This window comes from Pelodiscus sinensis, chromosome 15 (assembly GCF_049634645.1).
Source record: "Pelodiscus sinensis isolate JC-2024 chromosome 15, ASM4963464v1, whole genome shotgun sequence".
Taxonomy (NCBI): Eukaryota; Metazoa; Chordata; order Testudines; family Trionychidae; genus Pelodiscus; species Pelodiscus sinensis.
Window position 1 is genome coordinate 10167699 of NC_134725.1, and position 26312 is coordinate 10194010.

Consider the following 26312-nt stretch of genomic DNA (forward strand, 5'->3'; position numbering starts at 1 on the left):
AGTCATTCCGGGGTGGACACAATAAACACTGACTATTGGCAATCACTGACCTTTGATCCTGTCCCTGGGCTTCTGGAGAGGGATTTTCCAAAGTTGTTCCCTTGCTCCGGGAAAAACAACTGGTGAAGGAATTTCCTGAATCAGAGCTGTTATCGCTGTTAGCCGGTTTGGGCTTCCCTGGTGAGAGGGCACGGCCAAAGCCATTGTGGGCTAGGCTTCTTTTCTCCTGGTTGTCCTTAGGCCTAGATGAGCTTTTCTGAGTGGAAGGAGGGGAGCAAGTATCGTTTCCTGAGTCAAATTCGTGTGACTCTCCATTCCGACTGGCTAGGTTGCCAAGCGGGCTGTCTGTTTTGGTAAAGAGGTCAGCGGATGACCCCGACTGAGAGATCTGAAAGCAAAAAAGCCATTTGGCATTGTTTGAACCTTTTTTGGATTTGTTTGCTATTATATTGTCTGACTTTTTTTTTTAACTAACCCAAGAAATTTTACCATCATGATGCACTGTAACAAAAGGAAAGAAAGAAACAAAGAAAAAAGAGAAGCCAAAAAAACAAAAGTACATATCCCTGAAAAAAATCCACAGAAAGAAGAAACTTCTTTTCCCCCTAACATGATAACTGGAAGATTTAGACATCATGCAAAGAGTATTAGCATGCGATCCATGTTGAACAAAAGCTTTTTTTTCTTTTTTAAAAAAAAGGGGAAACAAAAGAATAAATAAATACAAAAAAATAAAACAGGAAAAATATAAAAAATAAAACTAACAGCCCTCATTTAACCTGAAAGGTGGGGTAGGGAAAAGAAACAGGAATATTTATATAAAAAACTATATACTCATTGGAAATAAAACAAAAATGGAACACAATTCTAAATTATCAACTTTTTGTTTCAGTTTCCTTAATAAGGAGACTCAAATGTCATAAAAAAGGTATTTATGTTCAAAGGAAAAATTGGCAAATAAATAAGTTTAGCGCTTTGAAACTCAATAAAGAAAAAAAGTGTGTGTGGGAGGGTGGGAACAAAAATAAAAAAAAATAAAAACTAAAATCCCCCTGGAAATAAAAGGACTACAGATATTTCTTTGTGTGCGTTTTTCCCCCTGTAGAAGATATAGCTAATGCTCTTGAGTGACCTCTAATAAATTCCCTAGTGTCTTGCGGATAGCATCCACTTACCAATCAAGAATTCCTCCTTTAGTAGGTAAGGTGTAAGAAAAAGGGAAGAGCGGGCAACATAAGTCCATCATTAGAGTCTCAAATTACAAGAAAAAACATAAACCCTCTCTTCAAATCCTCACCGTCAATTGTTTGACTCTTTTCTATTTAAATGTCAAGACTTCTTTTTTGTTTTGTTTTTTATTATGTTGTTTAGTAAATTCCTCTTATGTTGGTTATTTGGGATGAAAAGCCACTGTGTTAAACCCCCATTGGTTTCGTGCTGGCCCACAGATACACTGAAGTTCAAAAAATAAAATAAAATTGAGAGAAATTAAAAATAAAGGAAGAAAAATATTTTTCTCACAGTGTGTTAGATAGAGAAAAGTTGGGGAAAACAAACTTTGCTCCCACAGTCTGGGTGTGTCTAGACTACCTAGTTTTGTCGACAAAAGTGGACTTTTGTCGACAAAACTATACCTGCGTCTACACTACCGCTGAGTTCTGTCGACATAATGTCGACAGAACTCAGCAGTTTTGTCGACGCTGGTAAACCTCATTTTACGAGGCATAACACCTTCTGTCGACGGAACTCTGTCGACAGAAGGTGTTATTGCCTGTAACATTGCATCCAGACTACGGAGTTCTGTCGACAAAGCAGCTTGCTTTGTCAACAGAACTCAATGTGTCTGGATGCTCTTTGTCGACGGAAGTTTTGTCGACAGTATCTGTCGACAAAACTTCCGTCGACAAAACGCGGTAGTCTAGACGTACCCTCTGATCTGTTTGGATAAAGCCAAAGGCCACAAGCAGCTCCACTGATTTTAACAGGACTGCATGCAGTCAGAGCTGTACACCTGGGCAGAGTCCAGAAACATCAGTGGGAATTTTGTGGACTCCAGCATTCAAGTGCAGGAGTCTGTGTGCAGGGTCAGGGCCAAAATTCTATGGCTGTCAGCTGGAACCCTGACATCTCTTTAAGGACTTGATCCAAAGCCCACTGAATTCAGTGGAAGTCTTGCCTTTAGCTTCTGTAGGAGCTGGGCCTTGCTCCCAATAAGCTGTCGGTTTGGTGGCGGGTGTGGTTTGAAGACAGTGTAATAAACATGCTGTTGCTTATCAGAGGATCTCAGAGGGTCTTTAGTGGGATCTAATTTAATAAATAACCTAATAAATAATGGTGACTCAGGTGAGTAGCCCTTCTCCTGGCAGAAACCCACTGAATTCAATTAGGCTGCAAGATCAGGGCCCTTAAAATGCTCAGATTAAACATCTTCAGTGTATATTGCTTCATTACAAATTACGGCTCCAGGGCCATCTCTTCAACAGGTGTCAATCAATGCACTCCAGAGCTGTGCTGGTTCATGCCATCTGAGGATCTGGTGCTCAGGTTTTATAGCAAGCACCTCTATTTGGCTATAGACGTGCATTGTGCAGAGGGGAGCTATGCAAGCTTAATACTGGAGAACACTAATGCAACCAGGGCAGGAAATGCTCCTGCAAGGGAGCTTGCAAAGACACATCACAGCGCTCCAAAACTAACTTTGGCTGCAGGTCCTGTGGCTCCCTGTTGGGGTCAGAACAAACGGGCTCTGCCAGAAATCATACTTCACATCAAGTTTCCCATAACACGTTCCGTGGCCAGTGAGATGGGGCTGTCTCAGAAGGTTCGTGTCATTTGGGTCCCATTACAGGGGGTAGTTCTTTTAGTATAATTGTATACGGCTGTATCTACACTGGCATGATCTCACGCAAAAGTGGCTGCTCTTGCGCAAAAACTTGCTGCCTGTCTACACTGGCCGTGTGTTCTTGTGCAAGTAAACTGACGTTCTACTGTATAAAATCAGGGCTTCTTGCGTGAGAATTCTGACACTCCCGCTCAGGAATAAGCCCTTTTGCGCAACTGTTCTTGCACAAGAGGCCAGTGTAGACAGGCAACATGAATTTCTTGCGCTAGAAAGCCCGATGGTTAAAATGGTCATCAGAGCTTTCTTGCACACGAGAGCGTTTACACTGGCATGGATGCTCTTGCGCAAAAGCACATCTCTTGCACAAAAGCACATTCCAGTGTAAATGCCCTCTTCTGGAAGAGTTTTTGCAGAAGAACTCTTCTGCAAAAGAGTTTTTGCGTGAGAATGTGCCAGTGTAGATGTAGCCTTGAATCAACATCTCCACAATCACAGGCAAAAATTACTAAAGCAAAAGTGGAGTTACTGCAAAGGAAAATCTATCAAAACATGGCACAGGCCTAATGACCCAAGCCTTGCCATGAGCTCTTTGCTCTCTGGGGCTATGTTTAGACTACAGACTTCTTTCGGAAGAAGCTTTTTTCAGAAGAGATCTTCTGCAAAAACCTCTTCTGAAAGAGCGTCCACACTGCAAAAGTGCATCGAAAAAGCCATCTGCTTTTTCGAAAGAGAGCGTCCAGACTGAATGGATGCTTTCTCACATGTAAATTGGGATTGCTATGGACAGAATGGCCACCAGGGCACCTGTGCTTTTTCTTCTTTCCTTGTCTTCCAAAATAACTCCCTCTTCCCTGTCCATACACTCCCATTTGCAAAAGAGCTCTTTTGGGAAAAGGCTTCTTCCTCATAGAATGAGGATTACCAATGTCAGAAAACCCCTCTGTTCTTTTGATTTTCTTGCGGAAGAACGCAATTGCAGTGTGGACGTTCCTCAAGTTTTGTTGGAAAATGGCTGTTTTTCCAACAAAACTCTGTAGTATAGACATACTCTGGTAGTGCCTTGAAGGTGGAAAATCTCCACGCAGATTATAGGTATTAAGGAATGATAGCTCTCACTATACTTCTAAGGGAGGAATCACCAACCCCATTCAACAGAATGGAATGCTGAGCCACAGAGCAGAGAAATGACTGGCAGAAACTGGGGACAGAAGCCAAATCTCTCACGTCACAGTGCAATGCTTTGGCTACTGCATCTCGCTCTTTGTACTGGGTTCCATGCTTTGATCCCCAAACCAGGGAGTTAATGTGGATGCCTTTTATTGGACCCACACATACCTTTTGAGCAGAGCTGGTTGTAACATAGAAAATATTTTGCACAGAACAGAAATTTCTCAGAAAATAAATGTGCCCATCTTCCGTTCGAGGATTTTCCCAAACTTAGTAACTAACCCAGATGCTATATAGGAGATTTCACCCCTGACTCCAGTGGGAGCAGTCGAGCCCAGTATACACAAGCAATTCATGTGTTAGAAAATGAACCTATTTGCCCCCAAATCTTGTGTATTAAAATAACTTAGCTCTTGGTCCCCAAACATGATCATTATTTACTGTCCCTATTAATGTAGGTTGGGATTTTCAGTAGAGTTCTGTCCAGTCCCCCGTGAATTGGCATCAGCCTCATTGGAAAGAGCCTGACAACCTCTAAGAACTGGGGTTCCACTGTGTTCATTGCTGGCAAAAAACACAAAGATTTTCCTTCTGTGCCATTTCCTACCTCAAAAGATGGAGATTCCACAACCTCCCTAGGCAACTTATTCCAGTGTTTAACCACCCTGACAGTTAGGAAGTTTTTCCTAATGTCCAACCTAAACCTCCCTTGCTGCAGTTTAAGCCCATTGCTCCTTGTCCTATCCTCAGAGGCCAAGGAGAACAATTTGTCTCCCTCCTCCTTGTGACACCCTTTTAGATGCCTAAAAACCACTCTCAGGTCCCCTCTCAGTCTTCTCCTTTCCAAACTAAACAAACCCAATTCTTTCAGTCTTCCCTCACAGCTCATGTTCTCTAGACCATTAATCATTTTTGTTGCTCTTCTCTGGACCTTCTCCAATTTCTCCACATCTTTCTTGAAATGCGGTGCCCAGAACTAGACACTATACTCCAAGTGAGGCCTAACCAGCACAGAGTCTAGCAGAAGAATGACTTCTCGTGTCTTGCTCACAACATACCTGTTAATGCATCCCCAGATTCATGTTTGCTCTTTTTGCAACAGCGTCACACTATTGACTCATATTTAGCTTGTGGTCCACTATGACCCCTACATCTTTCTGCAATACTCTTCCCAAGACAGTTACTTTCCATTCTGCATGGGTACATCTAAACTACATCCCTTTTTTGATAAAGAGATGTAAATTAGACGTATCAAAATTGTAAATGGAGCTGGGATTTGAATTTCCCGTGCTTCATTTACTTAATGGCAGCCGCAGCTTTTTTTCAAAAAGCTGCTTTTCGAAAAAACAAAAAAACCAAAAAAAAACCCCGCGGTCAAGACGGGGATCTTTAGACAGAAATGCCCCGTTTTCAAAGATCCGGTCATCCCCATTTTTTGAGGGTTACAGGATCTTTTGAAATGGGGCATTTCTGTTGAAAGATCCGTCATCTTGACCACATTTTTCCCAAAAAGCAGCTTTTTGAAAAAAAAGCTGTGGCCGCCATTATATAAATGAAGTGCAGGAAAGTCAAATCCCGGCTTCATTTACAATTTTGATACATCTAATTTACATCCCTTTATCGAAAAAGGGATATAGTTTAGAAGTACCCTATGTGTGAAACTAAGTGGAGTCCTTATTAAATTTCATCCTGTTTGCCTCACGCCATTTCTCCAGTTTGTCCACATCATTGTGAATTATGAACCTATCCTCCAAAACAATTGCAACCCCTCCCAGCTTGGTATCATCTGCAAACTTAATAAGCCTACTCTCTATGCTAGTATCTAAATCATTGATGAAGATATTGAACAGAACCGGTCCCAAAACAGACCCCTGTGGAACCCCATTTGTTATTTCCAGCAGGATTGTAAACCATTAATAACTACTCTCTAAGAACGATTATACACTCACCTTATATAGCCCCATCTAGGTTGTATTTGCCTAGTTTATTGATAAGAAGATCATAGGAGACCATATCAAATGCCTTAATAAAATCTAGGTATACCACGTCCACTACTATGGCCACTTTGAGAAGAGATGTGAAATCCAGATTTTCTCCTCTTTACTCTTTCCTTTCTCCCTGTCCAATTCCTCTTCCCTGCCCTATTCAAAAGTCCAGCAACATTTCCAAAAGTGATGACAAAATTAGTGCATGCCTGATACCCATCCCTCAGTGAGACAAATCCCATGATCCTTGCTCAGTTTTCATTAGATGGGAAATTGTGCCTTAAAAACCTCAGGGTTTGGCCATATGATCTCTTCTGCTTGAGATGCTGTTGACACTTCATACGTGCCTGAGACTTGCATGCTTTACCCAACTCAGCCATCCATGGCATTAACCTTGTGCCCATGCCGGCAAAACTGAGGCAAGAGGCAATTCCAGGAGAGACGTGCCCAGTGCTGTGTATTTCACATATGAAGGTCAGAGGGCCTAGCCTGGTGTAACAGCAGGTAGTCAGGGAGAGGAGAACATCTGCCTATTCCCTCCTGCCCCAGCATTTATGACCACCACGAAGTTCCTAACTGAAAGGACTTCAATGTTTCTTAGACAGCTGGCATAAAATTCAACCCTACACCAAAGGACAGGAAACTGCATCACTTCGGCCCTCAAAATAGGATTAATAAGGGGTATGTGTGATGAACAGGCCTTTTGCTGCTCTCTGCTCTGGGATGAAATTCACCATCCATCACTCCTATACTCCCTCCTGTTCCTTTTTGGTGCTTCTGAAGGATCAGCCCTATGAACTGTAACCAAACACCATAGCTGAAACACTGTCCAGAGTCAAGTGAATTCTAATGGTGCTTTTGGGAGTGATGGTGTATGTGTGCATGTTTTAAAATGCCTGTTCTTTTATGGCCTTAATTTGCAGTATAAACATTAGGATTTCTCTCCCCCTGCCCCTCACTTCTAATAAGTAATTAAATATCCTCAGGGGACTTTGTTTCCCTTAGCTTTTGCTGGGGGAATGTATAGCTGCCCTTGGGAGTCAGTGCACTTATTTATTGTTTTTCTGTTTCAAATCATTATTTAATCAAAACAAAAGGGAGGGGGAATAAAGAGGCCCTCGCTTACACTTCAGCATTTAATTTCTACTGAATTCCTACCTCAGGAGACCACACAGTCTAATACATTACAAAAAATACAATCACTAGCAGTATACCAATTAAAGTGAACAAGTTCATTGACTGTGCTTCAAATGGCCCCGTGGAGAGTGAAGGCTATTAGGGATGTGAAGGACTAGCTGACTAGTTGACTATCTGATAAGCAAATCCTTACCAGATAGTCGATGGGCTAGTCGACTAGTTGCTTCCTCCCCCCCCCCACTGCCTTTATCAGAAAGAGGCAGCCAGTGTGTGTATGTGTGTGTGTGTGTGTGTGTGTGTCTGAACAGGAGGGGGTACTTCAAAGCGGCAGCACCACTTGGAGCCTGGGACCAGAACCTAGGCTCCACATGGTGCTGCCACTTTGAAATGCTGTGTGCAGCCAGGAGTCAGCTAGGATGTCCCCAGGCTGCAGTGGGACATCCCCGCTGGCCCTGGTTTGCATGCAGTGTTTCAAAGTGGCAGCCCCATGTGGAACCCAGGATCGGCTGGGGACTCCCTTGCCGACCCCGAGCTCCATGTGGCACTGCTGCTTTGAAATGCCGTGGAGAGCCCAGCATTGGACAGAGGAGTCCCCAGCTGATCCCAGGCTCCATGCGGCGCTTTTGCCTTTGAAGTGCAGCAACAGCGCTGTGGTTGTTGCTACACTTCAAAGGCAGAGGTACCCTATCGGCTAATCAAATAGTCAATGCAAAATGCATCGACTATTCGATTAATCAGTTAGTCAATGTTTAATATCCCTATTGGCTATACATTTTCTCAGCTATATGAGGAATGAGGTTTTGCCGTGAGGTGCTCTGCGAGACTCGGCTTATAGCAAGAGGATTTCTTTCCCGGGTCTATGTCTTTTGTAAAACTGATTTCAAATAAGCATTTGTTTCTTTTTTAGGAAGTGCCTAATCGTCGTCTTCTTTTGTTTGGCACACTAATAATGAAAGGAATGAAGAATGTGTGTCAACAGCCCCATTGAGCTGTGTTAGTCATTAGAGCAGCAGGTTGTATGGTAAGCACCAATGTGGATGAACTTCTAGAATTGGAAGGGCTGCCTGCTGATAGGGATCACTTGGGAAAGCTCAGCAAGCTTTCAGGGGTACACTCTATTACTAATTTCTGGGCCAGACTCTTAGCTGGGGTAAATTGTCCATTACCTTGAATGGAGTGCTGCTGCTTTACCCCAGCTGCGAATTTGGCCCTCTGAGTGTAAGTCCCATTAAAGCGAATGGCCAAAATTCATTGGTGCTTGGAAATTAGATACAACTCTAAGGGGCCCACCTGGCTACTCCAGACTCAAGCAGAACTCAGGGAAAGTTTCCATCATGATTTTGATGAGATTTCTGCCTGCACAGAGAGCACAGGATTGGGCCTATGGTACAAGAAAGACGAGGTTGAGTCTGTTGAAATGATGCCAGACATCTGGCATATGCAAGCAGAGAGGGATATTACAATGAGGCCAGTTTATCGCTGCACTTTCAATTTGTGGCTGGATGTCTACACTCCCTCCTGGACTATATCGGACATCTACTGGCGTGGGAGTTTTCAGCCTGGTGCAATGTGAAGGCTTTGGTGGCCTTGCAAAAGTCTACGAGGTTGGTAGCAAATGCTCTGCGGAGGCTCAGAGAGGACACAGCTGGGGTGATCCAGACTGGGTTGGTGGTGCACTGACAAAGCTGGGGAGAGGGAGGGTGCCCATTACTGGACTCCAGCTAATGGCCGTACTCCTCCCCCCAAGGTGAGTCAGACTGTTCTATCCTGATATTAAACCCCAACAATGCCAGGATTGTGGCACCATCCAGGTTACAGGCTGGGATTAAAAAACAGAAATGAGTAAAGGTCTAGAGAACATGAGCTATGAAGTAAGGCTGAAGGAACTGGGCTTGTTTAGTTTGAAAAGAGCAGACTGAGAAGGGACATGAGAGCAGTTTTCAGGCATCAAAAAGGGTGTCACTTAGAAGGGGTGTGTCTGTGGAAATTGTTCTCCTTGGCCTCTAAGGATAGGACAAGAAGTAATGGGTTTAAAACTGCAGCAAAGGAGGTTTTGGTGGGACATTAGGAAAAAGTTCCTAACTGTCAGGGTGATGAAACGCCGGAATAAATTGCCTAGGGAGGTTGTGGAATCCCCATCACTGGAGATATTTAAGAGCAGGTTAGACAGACATCTATCAGGGATGATCTAGATGGTACTGGGTCCTGCTGTGAGGGCAGGGGACTGGACTTGATGACCTCTCAAGGTCCCTTCAAGTTCTAGTGTTCTATGAGTCTATGAAATTGGAATTTGCATATTTAAGTATGTAAATGACCTAATATTCTTTTTAACTTCTTTTACCCTTGAATCTGAAGGAGGGTGCAGCTGGGTGTTAAAAGAAGCCCCACTCATATTCAAATCCAAAACAAGAGCTGGAATGACATATGGTCAAACCCAGCCTCTTCTGCAAAGCTTCTGAAACTTCCCAGCATGTACATGCCATTTCCCCTCCTCCGTCTTTTTTCAGGCATGTTAGCACAGAAATAATTAGCGTCACTTGGAAACCTCTTGGTGGGTTTGTGAAAACTTTGACTCAAGACTAGATCTGTTCTAGCTGCTGATAAAAGGAATGTCTGCAGAAGTTAGGGTGCTGGAGAGCAGTATCTGTATATAGTCTGCAGTCATCTTCATCAGAGACAACAAAAGCAATTAGATTCATACCCTACAGGTATTTATATTGTTCAGTTCTGCTAAGACTTCCAAAAAGCACAGCAGCATGGAATGTATCTATATCAGTGTGGAGTAAAGCAACTCCAGCAGGTTAGGGGGTTGTTATTCATATGTTTAAAAATAGATACAGCATATTACCCTCAGTTTCTCAGTGCACTGAGGGATAGCTGTGTAATCCTGTTCTGAGCAGGGTTCCATTGTGGCTGCTTGTTATTAATTGCTCAGCAGAGAGAAAACAGAGGAAGTGGCTAGAAAATGTATTACAGAAAAGCGAAGAAGCATGAAATTATTGGTTGTCTTACTCTGCCGTGTGTGTGCATTCCCATGTATATAAGTAAAAAAGAAAGAGAGAGAAGCACAATATGTTTTTTCTCGTGATTTACAGATGTAGCTGGTAAGTAAATTCTTTGTGGAAAATATCAGTGAAAATGAAAAACATTTTTTTCCTCCTCACAAAAATAGTTAGCTTTTTTTTTATTAATTTTGTGAAGGGTGGGGGAGAAAGAGGGAAAGATGAGGGCAGGAGAGAGAGGGAGAAACCTCAGAAAAAAATTGGCCAAAACCAGAATACTTAGATTCAAGAATGCTCCTGCAGTGAACTGAACTCATGCTTGCATTCTCAACTAAAGACCCAGTTTCCTGTTCTGATTACAGCTCCTATGATGCACCACAATCTCTCCTCTTGCTGAGCTGCCATGGTGTATCCTGGGAGATATAGTCTAGCTAAGGAATCCAGCCCGCAGAGTACAATGGAACTACAACTCCCATGAGGCATCCTGGTAGCATTCCTGTATCAACATTTCTCAGTTTTCAGCTTAGGTTTTCAAATGTCCAGTTTTTCAACAAACAGTCCACATTTTCTGCAGAAATCAGGTATATTTTTATGCAAAATTTAATTTGATGGAAGAAAATATTCCACCACCCCTTGCTATAGACTTGACTGCTTGCTCCACATCTGAGTGAAACCATAAATTAGATGTGTCCAGTCATTCCTAGTGCATGGAGTTAATATTTTTTATTTTTCCATTGTCAGTTATTCTTTACATGGTATTTCAGGTCCTTATTCATGTTCAGGACAGTACTTAAGCAGGTGCTTACGTGCTTTCCTAAATAATGGCCCACGATTGTGCATTTTTCTTTGGGACAAATGAGAACATTGACAAATTGTATATTAAATATACGGATACATTTTTGTTATAAGAATATTTGCTCATGTTAGTAGGCTAAAGTATAAAGACTATAAAGAGTAAGTCCCTATGACTTATATTTCTTACCCATAGCCTGCAGCTATCTCTATAAACACTGCTTTTTATCTGGCTTGTGTGGTCATTGATGCCTATGCAAATAGAGGGCAGAATGCCTGAACTATGCTCAATATTAGATTGTCTTTAGAGGTTTCTAAAATGTTTTAGTTATTATCTTTATTGGCAGTTGGTCTCATGAGAGAGCTTGGCGTTTTTAAATTCTAAATGATTTTTTAAAGAATTTGTCTGTAAAGTAAGTGGTTTATATAGAAAACAGGATCCTTTGATGCAATGTAACTATTTGACCAGTCATCTTTTGATATGAGTTATTAACTTATTCATGGTTTCACCACTCTCCAGTAATGCAGCCATCTCAAATTTCATGCCTATAAAAGCTTCATAGCTAATCATTCCATGGCATCAAGTATCAGAGGGGTAGCCGTGTTAGTCTGGATCTGCAAAAGCGACAAGGAGTCCTGTGGCACCTTATAGACTAACAGATGTATTGAAAGCATAAGCTTCCATGGGCAAAGACCCATTTCATCAGATGAATGACACCATGCAAGGCACTGCATTTAGCCATATGGAGTAGAAATCCATTCCATGGCGTATTTCTCTCTCCGTGGGAGTATGTGTCTATTGAGTCCAGTCATGTTATTCCAATTGTTGTAGTAGTGAGAGACTCAGGCCTACAACCTTTACATCTGTTTTGCACAATGTGGACTGCTGCACGGTGCAAAATCAGATCCTCATATATTCCCTCCTGCCCCACCATGAAGACATGTTCTAGGATGCAGATTATATTATTCCACTCTATGGATATGAAAAGATACCCTAAGTATGAAAAGATACTCCAAGACATCTGGCCTGATTCTACCTTTTGTTGCCCTCCCCGCACCCCAATGCCTCTCAAGAGGAGCTACCTACGAGCTCAGAATTTGGCCCTTTGGTTGGTCAGCAAATAAGAGTGATGCTCTTACAAGACACTGAGAGTCAACAAACATCCCCTGCCAAAAATCCCCAACTCATTAAAGGTAAACGTTTCTTTCATATACGTTTGATTCTCTTGCTGCCCCAAAGGACTAGAAACACATTGGATACAATGACCAGCAAATACAAGTTCACATCCAGCTGAACATGCCTGCATAACAAACACTTTCTTGTAAAATACCGTTGCTGAAGGCTGCGTTTTTGTTAAATGTCCCCTATTCATTATTCATAGGCTAAAGGCATAGGAAATGTCCTCCCATCCTACCCCACCCCCTCCCCATGTGTAAGCACTGAGGGAAAGGAATGACTTTTAATACATTGGAGAACAGCATCATCAATAAATAATATAGGTTTAAACCAACTTTGTCTAACGTAACTGTAATTGAGTTATAAAAATTTCATACTGGATTTTTCCCCCCCGAGTTTCTCTGGCTAGTCTGTGCAAGGAAGCAGAATACTTACAACTTCCTTAGCCGAGAGAAAGCTGTAGATTGGAAGGGTTTGGCTTGGAGCATGGCTGGCCTGGCCCCCCGCAGAAATGTTTCTCTTTTCTATGCTCTTTGAACCATGCTGGGAGCGTTTACGTCTTGCTTTATGGCCTTCCTCCCGAGACCTGGCTCTACGCCTAAAGAAAGAGAAACATAAAATCAAACCATGATGAATGAGTAATATTATTGATTTGTCCCCAATGTCCCGTCTTCTGCCTAAGGAAGGCTTTCACCTGGCTATAAACTGGACAGTCTTCTTTCTATGTTCTCTGCCCTTGCCCGGGTCTGGGACAAAACTGGATATGGATTTGTCCGGTATTGGTCAAGAGACATCTTTTAAAGAGTGCGCCACTCTGCACCTGCCGATGTGACCTTAAGCACATGGTGCATGCAAAGTCCTAGCAGGAGGGAAGAGGGATGTGCGCACTATGTGCTCCCTGGGTTGTGCATAGGTCTTGGATATGTGCCAACAGGACATTGCCACCTTGGGAAATGAGGAAGATGTTAAGATGATTCCATAGGAGGGGGCCACCAGCAGCAGGAATTAAATCCGGCACCCTAGATTTAAAAGCATGAGCCTCAACGGCTTGAGACCTCCACTACAATCCAAGCTGGTAACAGGCTCATCCACTCTCTGTGGGTATGTCTACACTTGCAGCCTATTTTGGAATAGGGCTGCAAATATAGGCATTCGGAATTGCAAATCAAGCCTGGGATTTAAATATCCCGTGCTTGATGTGCATCTTCCCGTCCGGGTGCCATTATTTGAAATTTACAAGCCCGGAATAACTGCCCGCGTCTACATGCGTTAGTAAAACGGGCGTTCAAAATAAATCCCTATTTCAAACTACCTATTATTCCTCCTGCAATGAGGTTTAACAGGTAGTTCGAAATAGGGCTTTATTTCGAATGCCCGTTTCACTGCTGCATGTAGACGCGGGCAGTTATTCCAGACTTGTAAATTAAAAAAAAAAAAAAAAAAGGCGCCCGGCCTGGAAGATGCAAATCAAGCACGGGATATTTAAATCCCGGGCTTGATTTGCAATTCTGAATGCCTACATTTGCAGCCCTATTCCGAAATAGTCTGCGAGTGTAGATATACCCTATGTCAGAGGTTTTCAAACTCCGGGTCACAGCTTGTTAAGGGCAAGCTGATAAATAGCCACGACATGCGTTGTTTAATGACGCCTCTGCCAGTCTGGGTGCTCACAGCTCCCATTGGCCACAGATCGGCGTTACTGGCCAATGGGAGCTGCAGGAAGTAGTATGGACCAGGACACTGCTTCCTGCAGCTCCCATTGGCTGGGATCACTGATCTGCAGCCAATGGGAGCTGTGAACAGCCGTGCCTTTGGAGGTGCAGGGAAACAAAGTATCTCATGGCCAGCTAACAGCTTGCCTTTACAAGCCATGCCCTAGAGTTGGAAAATCCCTGCTCTGTGTGACCCAGCTACCACTAGAGGGAAAAGGAGCATCTTGGTGTGTAATGGTGGTTTACACTGAGCCCGCTAAGCTCATTTCAACTGTGTCTCTGACAGAGCTCTGAAGCGAGGCAAAAGGAAGACCAGCTCAGCAAACGGCAACATTACCTGCTTTGGCAGCTAGAGGAGAGGGAATCGGAGCTCTCCGAGCGGGAATGGTGGTGGCGGTGGCGATGGCGGTGGGATTTTCGCGGCCGGCTACGAGAGCTTTTGAGAGTGGAAAGAAAACTGTTCATTAATCTAGTAGACAAAGGCGTCCCAAGATCCAGTGGATGGAAGCTGAAGTCGGCAAGAGACAAAATGGAAATAAGGTGTAAATATTTCTAAGAAGTGAGGGCAATCGTCCATAGTGTGGAATGTACAGACCGATGTCTTTCCATCAGCTAGGCTGTAGCTTAGCGCCAGCGCTGGGTGCAGGAATCACTGGGTGAAGTTCTACAGCTTGGGCCATGCAGGTTGGACAAGAACGAGGTCACGGTCCCTTCTTGCCTTAAGGTCTATGATTTCATGCATCTGTCAGACTGGATGAGCACATCTGACCCGCCAACATCCTTCAGGCAACTGTAACAAACCATTCTGGAATCATCTTATTTTGGGGCCTCTTGGGGTGTGTCTACACAGCAGCGTTATTTCAGAATGACAGCCATTATTCCGAAATAACAATGCGAGTGTCTACACAGCAATTCTGTTATTTTGAAATAAATTTGAAATAAAGGACGGCTTATTCCGACTTCTGTAAACCTCATTCCACAAGGAATAACGCCTCGTCCGAAATAGCTATTTTGAAATAGCTGTAGTGTGGACACTCCACTGCTGCTATTTTGAAATAGCTCCTCCCACAGGGCACTCCCCAGTGCCTCCTGGGACTCTAAATCAAAGTAATGCATCAACATTAGGGAAGCCTGCCTTGGACTAATGTTGAGGCTTCCCTGTAGTGTAGACATGCTATTTTGAAATAAGCTATTTCAGCGTATTTCTCTTAGAATAGCTTATTTTGAAATAAGCGTGCAGTGTAGATGTACCCTTGGTCCGCTCGTAGGAAGTCCTCTCAGCCAGGTCTCTCTAAATGAAACTCTCAAGGTTAGTCCCACAGTCCTTTCAATGCGGGGGGAGGGTTATTAATAAACAGAAGATGGAAGAGAGGCTCAAAATAACACAAAATACAGGGTAACAGACACCTTCCCTACTTCCTCCAGCTGGAAAGAGAAGGCTCATCTTTGCCCTTTCTTGGCTACTACAAAGACTCCTCACAGTGGATTTTCCCTGAGTGTAGGTGACAGGCAGGAAGCCTTAGCTCATATACTAGCTCCTACTCATGTGCCTGGTGACCCCGCAGTTTTAAAGGGACAGGTGCACAGGGATGCATGATTCCCTAGCATCCAGAGACCTGTTCCACTCCCCATTCACTCCATTATAGCAGGTACAATTGATTGTAAGACTCTTGTTGTCGGTCTAACACTGCACTCTGATGCAAGCATTGCTGGGGACTTTTGGTGGCTAGCTATCAGCATCAGCACTTGCTGCTTTCAGTGGCTGGTCAGTGGTGACATTTTAGCTCCCTGTACTGTCTGGATTCTTAGCCAGGAAGGGGCAGGTGCCAGATAATGGAAGAGTCATTTGTTGGAGGGGATTGTTGGTAAGAGGGTTGTGCCTTTGTTACTGGGTCACAGGCTTTGCTTTATTTAGAAGTTCTGGATTGCTGCCACATGTCACACGATTACGGTGAAATAAATCAACATAGAATAAAATCAACAGGCCATGTTGCTTCAGATCTGCATCTTCACTGATACAAAAGAATATTCCGCCCAGAGCAGATTAAACATTTTAAAAACTGGTTCATTTACTTGAAATTCCCATTCGCTGCTTAGGTCAGCCGTTTTTATAGCTTCTTATTTGCTCTGTGCTGGTCGTGGCCAATGAGACAGCATTGGTTTTTTGCTCACAGGAATGTTTGGAGAGTGTTGCCAATTCATGTGATTTTATCACAACTCTCACAAAATTTGGTGTTTTTCTTAGCGCTTCAGCTCCTGGAAGCATGAAATTTGGTGAGAAACTGTCCTTTAGAAATCTTTCTAGCCTCCATAATGGCAGAGCAAAGCTTTGAAATGTAGACCCATTGCAACCTAAAAAACATCAAAAGGCAAATAGGAAGAACCCCACATTTATTATTATCTTTAAAACAAATTTTCACCATTTTAACCCTCTCATGATTTGGGAGGTCTTGGTTCTTGACTTTTGAATACTTAGAGTTGGCAGTAGGGAATATCTACCCCTTGTACAAAGATCTGTGTTGAAGGCTTCATATGAAAACAAAAATACTAGTTCTTTACTATTTACTATTAGAGATGTTACATTTAGATTAATCGGCTAATCGAATAGTTGATGCAATTTGCATCGACTATTTGATTAGTCAATAAGGGCACCTCTGCCTTTGAAGTGTAGCAACAGCCCCAGGGCTGTTGCTACACTTCAAAAGTGAAAGTGCTGAGGGGAGCACGAGGCCAGCGGGGGACTCAAGCTGTCCCCCACTGGCACCGTGTTCCGTGTGGCATTTCAAAGTGACAGCACCACATGGAGCCCGGTGTCAGCGGAGGAGTCCACAGCTCACTCTGGGCTCCATGTGGTGCTGCTGCTTTGAAGTACCCCTTTCTCTCTCACCCATCCCCCCGCTTGCTGCCTCTTCCTGATAGAGGCAGCAAGGGGGGAGAAGCGACTAGTTGACTAGTGTGTCGACTCTCTGATAAGCTTTTGTTTATTAGATAGCTGACCAGTTGTTCACATTCCTAATTACTATCCTCATTAATCTTGCATTTAAAACTTTTGACATCCCATCATGGTGCAGAAATGGTACCATTTACTGTAGGTGACCAGTCACACACCACAAATAATGAAGCTCTGAAGTGTCCCAAAGAGAGAACAACCAACTGTGCTCTTGCAAGACTCTAAACGTCTAGTTCAAAACCTAGTACAAGAGATCAGCATCTGCCATGGGGACTGCTGCTGTCTTGAAACCACACAGAGAGAGAAAGAAAAGGGGACCAGCATCCTGACTGCGACCCAGATTAAATATCATGGATCATTCTCCTCACCCTCAGCGATCCTAATATGTCTCAAGGTCAGGGGTCATTTTTGGTCTGTGTTCTGCAGTGCTGGTCACATTTCATTTCAGCCTCCCTTCCTGACTCTGTCCCTTATTGCAAGACTACACAAAACCCTTATCAGGAGTTACGATGTCCTTATAGATCCAGGCAGTATTCCAGGTGCATTAACAAATTGTCTCTTTGCTCCCTTGCTTTTCACCACATCTGGGGCCACAGGTTCAATGAAGGGTCCCAAGCTGGGGGTGCATATTGTACAAGTACATTTTACACAGGAAACTGTGCCTGCTGAATGTGGATACTCTGTGTACAAATGGACACTTGTTCGCCCATGCCACCCTTTACATGTGGTCCTTGTGTCCATAATTACCCCACAAACATGTGAATGCATATATTTTGCCAGGGCTGGACTCAGAGCACCCTGCTCCAGCATGGAGCAGATTTGGTCATTGGGCTTTCCATGTGCCAAGTCTCTTGGCACTAGTGGCCATCTCTCAGAGATGCTGTATCTTCCATTTTCCATGAGCACCTAGCAAGACCGAATATGCACTATGTATAATGATTCTGGGCTGCATTAACAGGAGTGTTGTGAGCAAGACGCAAGAAGTCATTCTTCCGCTCTACCCTGCGCTGATTAGGCCTCAGTTGGAGTATTGTGTCCAGTTCTGAGCACCACATTTCAAGAAAGATGTGGAGAAATTGGAGAAGGTCCAGAGAAGAGCAACACAAATGATGAAAGGTCTAGAGAACATGAGCTGTGAGGGAAGGTTGAAAGAATTGAGCTTGTTTAGTTTAGAAAAGAGAAGACTGAGAGGGGACACGATAGCAGTTTTCAGGTATCTCTTTTTCTCCCCAATACTTCAAGTTTTTTTAGTTTCAAAATTTGGAATGTCCAAATTTGGAAAGCACTAACCAGCTCAAATCAAATCCTGTGGGGGCAGGATAAAAGTATCCCTTGTTTTAGCTGAAAAATAAGCGTGTCATTTTAAAATGTAACAGGAGGATTTGAGTGGTGAATAGCCCTTGGCTGCTAATTCCATACAATGCCAAAGAAAAGTGTTCTAGTACCAAAACCTTCCTCACATTGTGACTCTTAAAGGGACAGTTCAGCAAAGACAGTTCATTACATCTCTACTTACTGTTTTTTGTGTTTTCTTTCTTCCTTTCTTTTACTTTTTGGGCTTGAGGAACTAAATAAGAAATAGCTAATTAATTGGAAGATTTCAGTTCTAATCAGCCAAAGCAATCAAACTAAATCTGTTAATCTCTAAGGTGCCACAGGATTCCTTGTTGTAGATACAGGCTAACACAGCTGCTTTTCTGAGACATTTTAACAGGACACAGAATCTCAGAAATCACCAGAATGCTTTGTTTACCCCTGACACAAATGGACACAACTCCATTCCCATCAATGATCTTGGGCTTACTTATCGCACTAGAGTGATCTGCACCATTGTATTTCAGGGAAAACACATATTGTATTATGAACTCCAAACAAAGGGATCGGCCATCCTACCAGCCTTATAAGGGGCCAGAAATATATATTTAATATACATGTACAGGGAATGGCAAAGTTACACCAGTGTAAATCTGACATAAAGCAGTGGAGACTCAGGTACATGGAGCCAAACGCTTCAATGAGGAAGAGCACAATAAGCTTCCTGCACAAGCTATCCAGAAGATGGGTTCTGGTGACAGTCTAGATTTGCTAGTACATTACTCCAGAAGAGAAATGCAGTGTCAGAATTCAGGTCAAGCCACTATAGATCTGCCTCTAGAACAGGAGTGGGCAATAATTTTTGATGGGGGGGACACTCCAAGATTTTGGAAAGTGGCCGAGGGCCGCACTCTTCCATGGAGGATTTGCAGGGTCTGGGATGGAGGTTGGGTGCAGAAGGGAACTCAGGGTAAGGGATTGGGCTGCAGGAGGTAGTGTGGGGTTTGGGTGAAGGAGACAGTTGTAACCTCCGGCACTGGACTGGTTGCATGGGTTTGGAATGTGACCTAGGACAGGAAAGGGTTGTGAGCTACGGTACAGGGGCTGGGGATGTGACCTAGGGCAAGGGATTGGGGTGCAGGGGTTTGGGATGTGACCTAGGGCAAGGGACTGGGGTGCAGGGGTTTGGGATGTGTCCTAGGGCAAGGGACTGGGGTGCAGGGGTTTGGGATGTGACCTAGGGCAAGGGACTGGGGTGCAGGGGTTTGGGATGTGACCTAGGGCAGGAGACTGGGGTGCAGGGGTTTGGGTTGTGACCTAGGGCAAAGGACTGGGGTGCAGGGGTTTGGGATGTGATCTGGGGCAAGAAGGGGTTGTGATGTAGGGCTGGGGATTGGAGTAGAGAAGGGGGTGCAAAGGTTTGGGTTCATACCTGGGGCAGAAGGGGGTTGGGACCTGGGGCAGGGGATTGGGGTGCAGATTCTGGGGGAGGATATGGGTGGAGGAGGGGGAAGAGGGCTGGGGTTATGTGTAGTAAGGGGGCAGGAGGGGGGGCAGAGGGTTGGGAGGAAGGGGGGGCTGGGGTGCCAGAGGCAGAGTCTGGCCAGGAGACTCACCTGGGTGACTCCCAGACAACTCCCAGCATGTTTCTGGGGCAGCCTCCCTGCCTGCACTACCTCTGCCCAGGCTGCAGGGGGTAGGTGCACGTGTGAATAACTACAAGCCTGAAGAGAAGAGGGGAGTGGTGCTTTGTATGTTGCCTGTAATTCCAACAGGCAGCTCCCATTGGCCAGAAACTGGCCAATGGGATTGTTCAGGAGTGGGGATAGCTCAAGAAGCCTCCCCTCCCCTCCGCAGGCTCACATTTGTGCACGAGAAATGGCCCAGCAGCTGCTTTTCTCAGGGGCATGCGGATGGGGTGAGGCAAGCAGGGAACCTGCCTGGGGCTCCCCGCTGTGTCTGTGGGCCAGATCCAGGGGCTTGGCAAGCCGGATGCAGCCCACAGGCCATATTTTGCCCAGCCTTGCTCTAGAAAGAGGCTTCAAACTTTCCTGAGCTCAGCTTTCTGAAGCTGCACCTCTCCCCAAACTCTCCCCAATTACACACACACACACACGCACACACACACCTTTCCCCAAACTCTCCCCAATTACACACACACACACACACACGCACACACACACACACACCTCTCCCCAACCTCTCCCCAATTACACACACACACACACACACACACCCCTCCCCAACCTCTCCCCAATTACACACACACACACACACACACACCCCTCCCCAACCTCTCCCCAATTACACACACACATACACACACACCCACAGAGCTGTCTTGGGAACACGTTTTTCATTAAAAGCCATATTCCATATTCTGGAACCTTTAATTACAGCCAGGATCAAACCCCAGCAGAGTAGGAAACTGACCTCGGATCCTAGTTTGCTCATTTGTCCGTTGAGCTGCTAAGTCTGGATGGAGTTCCCATTCAGCCTTTAAGCTCATTGAGCAATTCGGAGTAAGAACTTTAAACCAGCAGCAAAAGTAGGAGGAAGGGTGACTTCCGCTCACTGACACTGGACCTCCACAGCTAACAAGGTTGCAAATGATGTCTGGTTTTGACAGTGCTGCAGTCCCCAAGCGGCAAATTAAAACCCAAGAGCTAGAGGAATGCCTCAAAGCCAGGATTCATAAAGGGAAAGCTGTCAGGCCCTTTGCTGTAATGGCACAGCATGACACCACTGCAGAATATCTTCCCAATGCCCTTGCGCACAGGAAGACAAAAATAACTCAGTGAATGTGTGACTCCTGTACTGGTCCCTCTCAGTCCAAGTACTTGTCCTTTAAATGTTCACCTCTCCAAATAGGGATTAACCTAGATGTAAATGTGCACTCCAGGGCCTGGCTTTAGTGCTTGTATATGCCATTAGAAGCTTCATCAGGGCAGAATTCCTCTGTGTGTAGAGGGACCAACATGAAACCCAAGCACCACTTGAGTCACGCAACACATAGGGTACATCTAGACTACACCTCTCTGTCAACAGAGAGATATAGATTAGGCACATTGAAATTGCTAATGAAGCGGGGATTTAAATACCCCATGCTTCATTAGCATAAACATGGCCGCCGCTTTTTTTTTAAATGGAGCATTTTCGGAAAAAAACTCCTCGGAAGTCTAGACGCAAATCTTTAGAAAAATAAACCCTTTTTCAAAAGATCCTGTTCGAAAAAGGGTTTATTTTTCAAAAGATCCACGTCTAGACTGCCGTTTCTTTTTCGAAAAAGCTCCGTTTTGAAAAAAAGCAGTGGCCATGTTTATGCTAATAAAGTGCGGGATATTTAAATCCCTGCTTTATTAGCAAATTTGATATGCCTTATGTACATCTCTCTGTCGACAGAGAGGTGTAGTCTAGACGTATCCTACATGTTGCTTGACTTGAGTGGTGCTTGTGTTTCATGTTGGTTGAAGTAGTCTAGACACAGCCATATTGTTGCATTCCATTCCAGTGGGAGAGACTGAGACAGCCCAATGTAGTGTTCACTTCAGATGCTCTGGGAATGGAGAGGGGAGCCTAGGGCATTTAATGAGCTCTGCTGGGTGAAACATATACCTTCCTGCACCAGGGCTACCAAATCTGCACTTCCCTAGAGTCTGGTGGTGTTTCCCCATCATCCCATGCAGGCAGCAGTAACCCATGTTGCTGAGGTTGGTGGCAAAGTTTTCAGAGCCCTTACCTGTGTCTTCTCTTCTTTGAAGATAACCTGCAAGAAGCAAAGAGGTAAATTGAATCTATATGTCATGGTGGAATCAATGCACACTGCTGCATTTGTTCAGGGACAGACACATCTCAGACTTGCTCCCTCACTGAAACAGGAGAAGGGTGTCAAAATGGCTAAGAGAAAAATCCACCCAGCAAGGACCTTCCAGTAGACCTCCACTGCCATTCAGCCACTTCTTGGTATGTCTACGTCACGAGCTGGTGGAGACACACTTGCACTAGCTCTGACTGACCAACTAGCTGTGGAGACAGGAGTGGTGGGAGGAGATAGCTGCTGTCCTGTGTACCGATCTGAGATGCCAGCCATATATTCCAGCAGCTAGTCCCTCCTACTGCTCATGCTGCTGCAGCTATCTTCTACACACTATTCTCCATATGCTAGTGTGGCTCTATCTCCCCAGGCTTCAAATCATACTCGATAGGCCAGCCTTCCCAAGACAATTTAGCCCACCAGGAACAGAGCAGAGCTCTTGGCCATGCCAGTAAGTGTTGCAGCAGGCACTGTAAACCACATTTTTGGGGGGTCTAAGGGATCTTGCGCAAAATGGGTTCTTCCACCCCAACAAATGGCCCCATCTACACAGGTCTTTTTATTGCAAAAACCTCTTCTGCAAAAAGGATCGGAAGAGACTATGCAAATGAGAGCACAAGATTTGCAAATGAGCGCTAGATTTGCATTTCTTCTTCCAAAAAATTGCTGCAGTGTAGACGTTGCCTTATAAGTGCTTTGAAAATCTGGCCCCCATTTGTGGGGTGCTCAACACGTGACAATCTGACCCTGTGTGCGAGAGCACCATTTGGCCTGGGCCTCAAGCTCAAAGGGGAGGGCCTCAAAGTTAGACACTAATTGTTGGAATTTGATAACGTGCTGAAGTAGGCAAAGAACTATCACCATTCAACTATGGGACATGTGGATGGGCTCGCCATGCTTAATAACACTGCATGAAAGCTAGGTTTTCCTGAATAATTTGTGCATTTGCACAGAAAAAAATCTAGAAAACCATTTGTTAAATAAAAAATATTCAAATTATGTCTCACTCTTCTTTTTTTGGTGCCTTATTTTGTTTTCATGCATTGTCATTTTATTATTAATTATTATTATTATAGCAAGGAGCTTCAAAAGCTGGAAATGGCCAAAGGCATCTTTGAACCTCTGAAAAGGCCTGTAACACTGTGCTAAGTGGGTGCTAAAACCTGCTCTTCTGAACTGGGGATGGATTGCCCTCACTCTGCACAGGCGTACATGGCTACACCAGGTGCACAGCAGCAGAGAATCAAATGGGCCCATCATTGCAGAAGCTGGGTACAATCTAGGGAGGAATATGACTTGCCCCTTTGGAGTGAAGTGTGTTAGATTTTTCCCTCTTTGCTACATTCTGCCTCACTCTCTCTTTGAGTTTCAGGCTATGTTTTCACCTTTCCTTTGCACCTTTTGTAAGACTGTCCTGGCTTGTTGGTTCAATAAATTATAAATACATGAACTTTCTGAGGAAGATGGCACCCGTTGTTCTAAGCAAATATTGATTTAATGCTTGGAAGAAGAAACTGGAATGTTTGATATTTAAAATTTTAATCATGTTCTTTACATTGGAGAGGGTCTTGATCCAGGGGGGCTGGAACAATTTATACAGTGGAGGTGCTGACAGCCATTGTACCAAGCTGTACACTCTGTCTATGACGGAAACCGCTACAAGCCCAGGGGTGCCTGGCACCCCTAGTTCCAGCACCTATGGCCCAAGCCTGCACATCTGGAGGTGGGTCCAGCCCTGAGCAGGCCTCCAGTTTGGAAGGCATTCAGACCTGGGGGGAACCTTCTGCTGTTGGCCTGTTGGAGAGAGATGTGTAAGCGGGGAAGTTCAGATCCAGATGTGCACCTGAGATGTTTGAAATGTTCTGGCTGAGTGAGGGAGAGTGGAGTTTGGCATATGGGATTTCTGTGTGAATCTGCGACTGGTTCTTTTGAGGTTCATTGAGCTAGTAATAAAGCAGGATGGACAAGGGGTGACAGACACGGCTAGTGTCACAGAGGAACCTCAATGGTTTAGGCTCAGAAGGATCCCTATTAACCCTGCCTATGAATTTGGTCCTACCTTTCCATGCTATTTCTAGAGTCCTCGCCCCCAGGACATCAGAACATTGCTCATGAGCATTTGCACCTGCTTGTGTTGTATGGGGTGACATTTGGGCATTTCAGTGGTCTGGCTTTGGGAACCTACAAGGGAAGTCAGTACCTTGGGCCAAGGTACACTACATGAGCAGTCAGGCCAAGAGACCCTATGCAAGTGGGTAAGGCCGAGGGACTGTTGGTGAGTGAGTTGGGGGATCCTATACAAGTGGATCAGGGGACGGACCGTTTGCGAGCAGGTTGGGCCAAGAGACCCTGCATGAGTGCGTTGGGCCGAGGGACCCTACATGAGCAATCAGGCTGAGGGACCGTCTGCAAGCAATTGGGCTGAGAAACCATTTGTGAGTGGGTTGGTCCAAGAGACTCTGTGCGAGCAAGTCAGGCCGAGGGACCCTACGTGAACAGTCGGGCCGAGGGACCCTACATGAACCCTACATGAACAGTCGAGCCTAAGGACCCTACGTGAACAGTCGGGCCGAGGGACCCTACGTGACCAGTCGGGCCGAGGGACCCTACGTGACCAGTCGGGCCGAGGGACCCTACGTGAACAGTAGGCCGAGGGACCCTACATGAACAGTCGGGCCGAGGGACCCTACATGAACAGTCAGGCCGAGGGACCCTACGTGAACAGTCGGGCCGAGGGACCCTACGTGAACAGTAGGCCGAGGGACCCTACATGAACAGTCGGACCGAGGGACCCTACGTGAACAGTAGGCCGAGGGACCCTACATGAACAGTCGGGCCGAGGGACCCTACATGAACAGTCAGGCCGAGGGACCCTACGTGAACAGTCGGGCCGAGGGACCCTGCATGAACCCTACATGAACAGTCGAGCCTAAGGACCCTACGTGAACAGTCAGGCTGAGGGACCCTACATGAACAGTCGTGCCGAGGGATCCTACGTAAACAGTCAGGCTGAAGGACCCTACGTGAACAGTCGAGCCTAAGGACCCTACGTAAACAGTCGGGCCGAGGGACCCTACGTGAACAGTAGGCCGAGGGACCCTACGTGAACAGTCAGGCTGAGGGACCCTACATGAACAGTCGGGCCGAGGGATCCTACGTAAAAAGTCAGGCTGAAGGACCCTACGTGAACAGTCGAGCCTAAGGACCCTACGTAAACAGTCGGGCCGAGGGACTCTACATAAACAGTTGGGCCAAGGGATCCTACGTGAACAGTCAGGCTGAGGGACTGTTTGCGAACAGTTGGAGGAACCCTGTATGAGTAGTCAGGCTGTGCTGGCATGTATAGGCCGTGCTGTAGCTGCTTGATCCCAGAATTCTCCTGAATTGTAAGTTTCCATTTAAAAAGGGAGAACAAACTGAAGAGCCAATGGCAGTGACAGAAACCTGAGGCGGCGCAGTCTGTGGGAGTCCGCGGACAGACACACGCCATCGTTTGGCGTGCAATTCAGCGCCTCCATCACGTTAACACCAGAGCCTCCGGAGAAAACACTTCCATTACGCCCACTCCTGTGAGCTCTGCAAGAGGAGGGACTGGGAGCTGGCAGCTTTCCGGCCTTGCACTCCCATGCAGAGTCTACGCACAACCCTTTCAAAGGGCTTCCTGCTGGGCCCCTGCGGATGATCGCTTCCTGACAGCAGGTGAGGCGATAAAGGTCTCAGGGAGAGCTCCCTGAGACAATCAGGGACCCATCTCAGGGACTCCCAGGCACCCCTGAAGTCCCACTTTAGCGCAGGGTTCAGGAGTCGTTCAGAACGCACAGGCCTCGCACGGGCAGGGGGAATGAGGCCCATGCAGCCGGGTCGAGCAGCTAGATGCTCTTCACCTCTAAGCCACCTCCTAACTAATACCACCCGGCTGTATTCCACGGCCTGGTGTTCAGTGCATGGGAGGGGCATGTGCGGGGCTGATAGGTTAGGGGGAATACCTGTTTCTTTTTCGTTTCTTTGAGCTTTTCTTCTTCTTCTTCTTCACAGGCAAGGGGCTATACGATAGGGACCTGGAGAACAGCAACAACACGTTACTCACTGGCCATCTGGCGCTCTGAGCTGGCGGAGTCTGTCTTGCGGGGGGTAAGCATCTGGGACACAAGGGCTTAATACACTTGGCTTTCACCCGGGAGACTTTCACTCAAGTCCTTGCTTAGGGGACAAGTGAAGACTCATTCCCTCCCCGGCTGGAGTTGTTCCTATCATTGGTGATCCCTGAATTAGCCACAATTGCCAGGGAAGGCCTAGAGGCCTGGATCACAGGGGAAGCTGCAGGTTGGGTTGAGCTTTATTAGCAAGGACTCGGGTGCCCACCCCAAGCCATGGCCCGAGAGAGATGCTGGTGACATTTCTACTTGAGCTCCAGCGCTGT

The 26312-nt window shown here is 45.5% G+C and overlaps 1 protein-coding gene across 1 annotated transcript in view; it reads right to left on the minus strand.

Annotated features, from left to right (window-relative positions):
• SRRM4 (serine/arginine repetitive matrix 4) overlaps positions 1-26312 on the minus strand; it is a 154553-nt gene that overhangs the window by 12429 nt on the left and 115812 nt on the right. Inside the window, exons 4-9 of the mRNA XM_075898142.1 lie at positions 25879-25950; positions 21818-21844; positions 18281-18331; positions 14152-14250; positions 12538-12700; positions 51-388 (exon numbers count right to left, since the gene is read on the minus strand). Coding sequence (XP_075754257.1) covers positions 51-388; positions 12538-12700; positions 14152-14250; positions 18281-18331; positions 21818-21844; positions 25879-25950 — 750 coding nt within the window. The remainder of the gene's footprint in view (positions 1-50; positions 389-12537; positions 12701-14151; positions 14251-18280; positions 18332-21817; positions 21845-25878; positions 25951-26312) is intronic.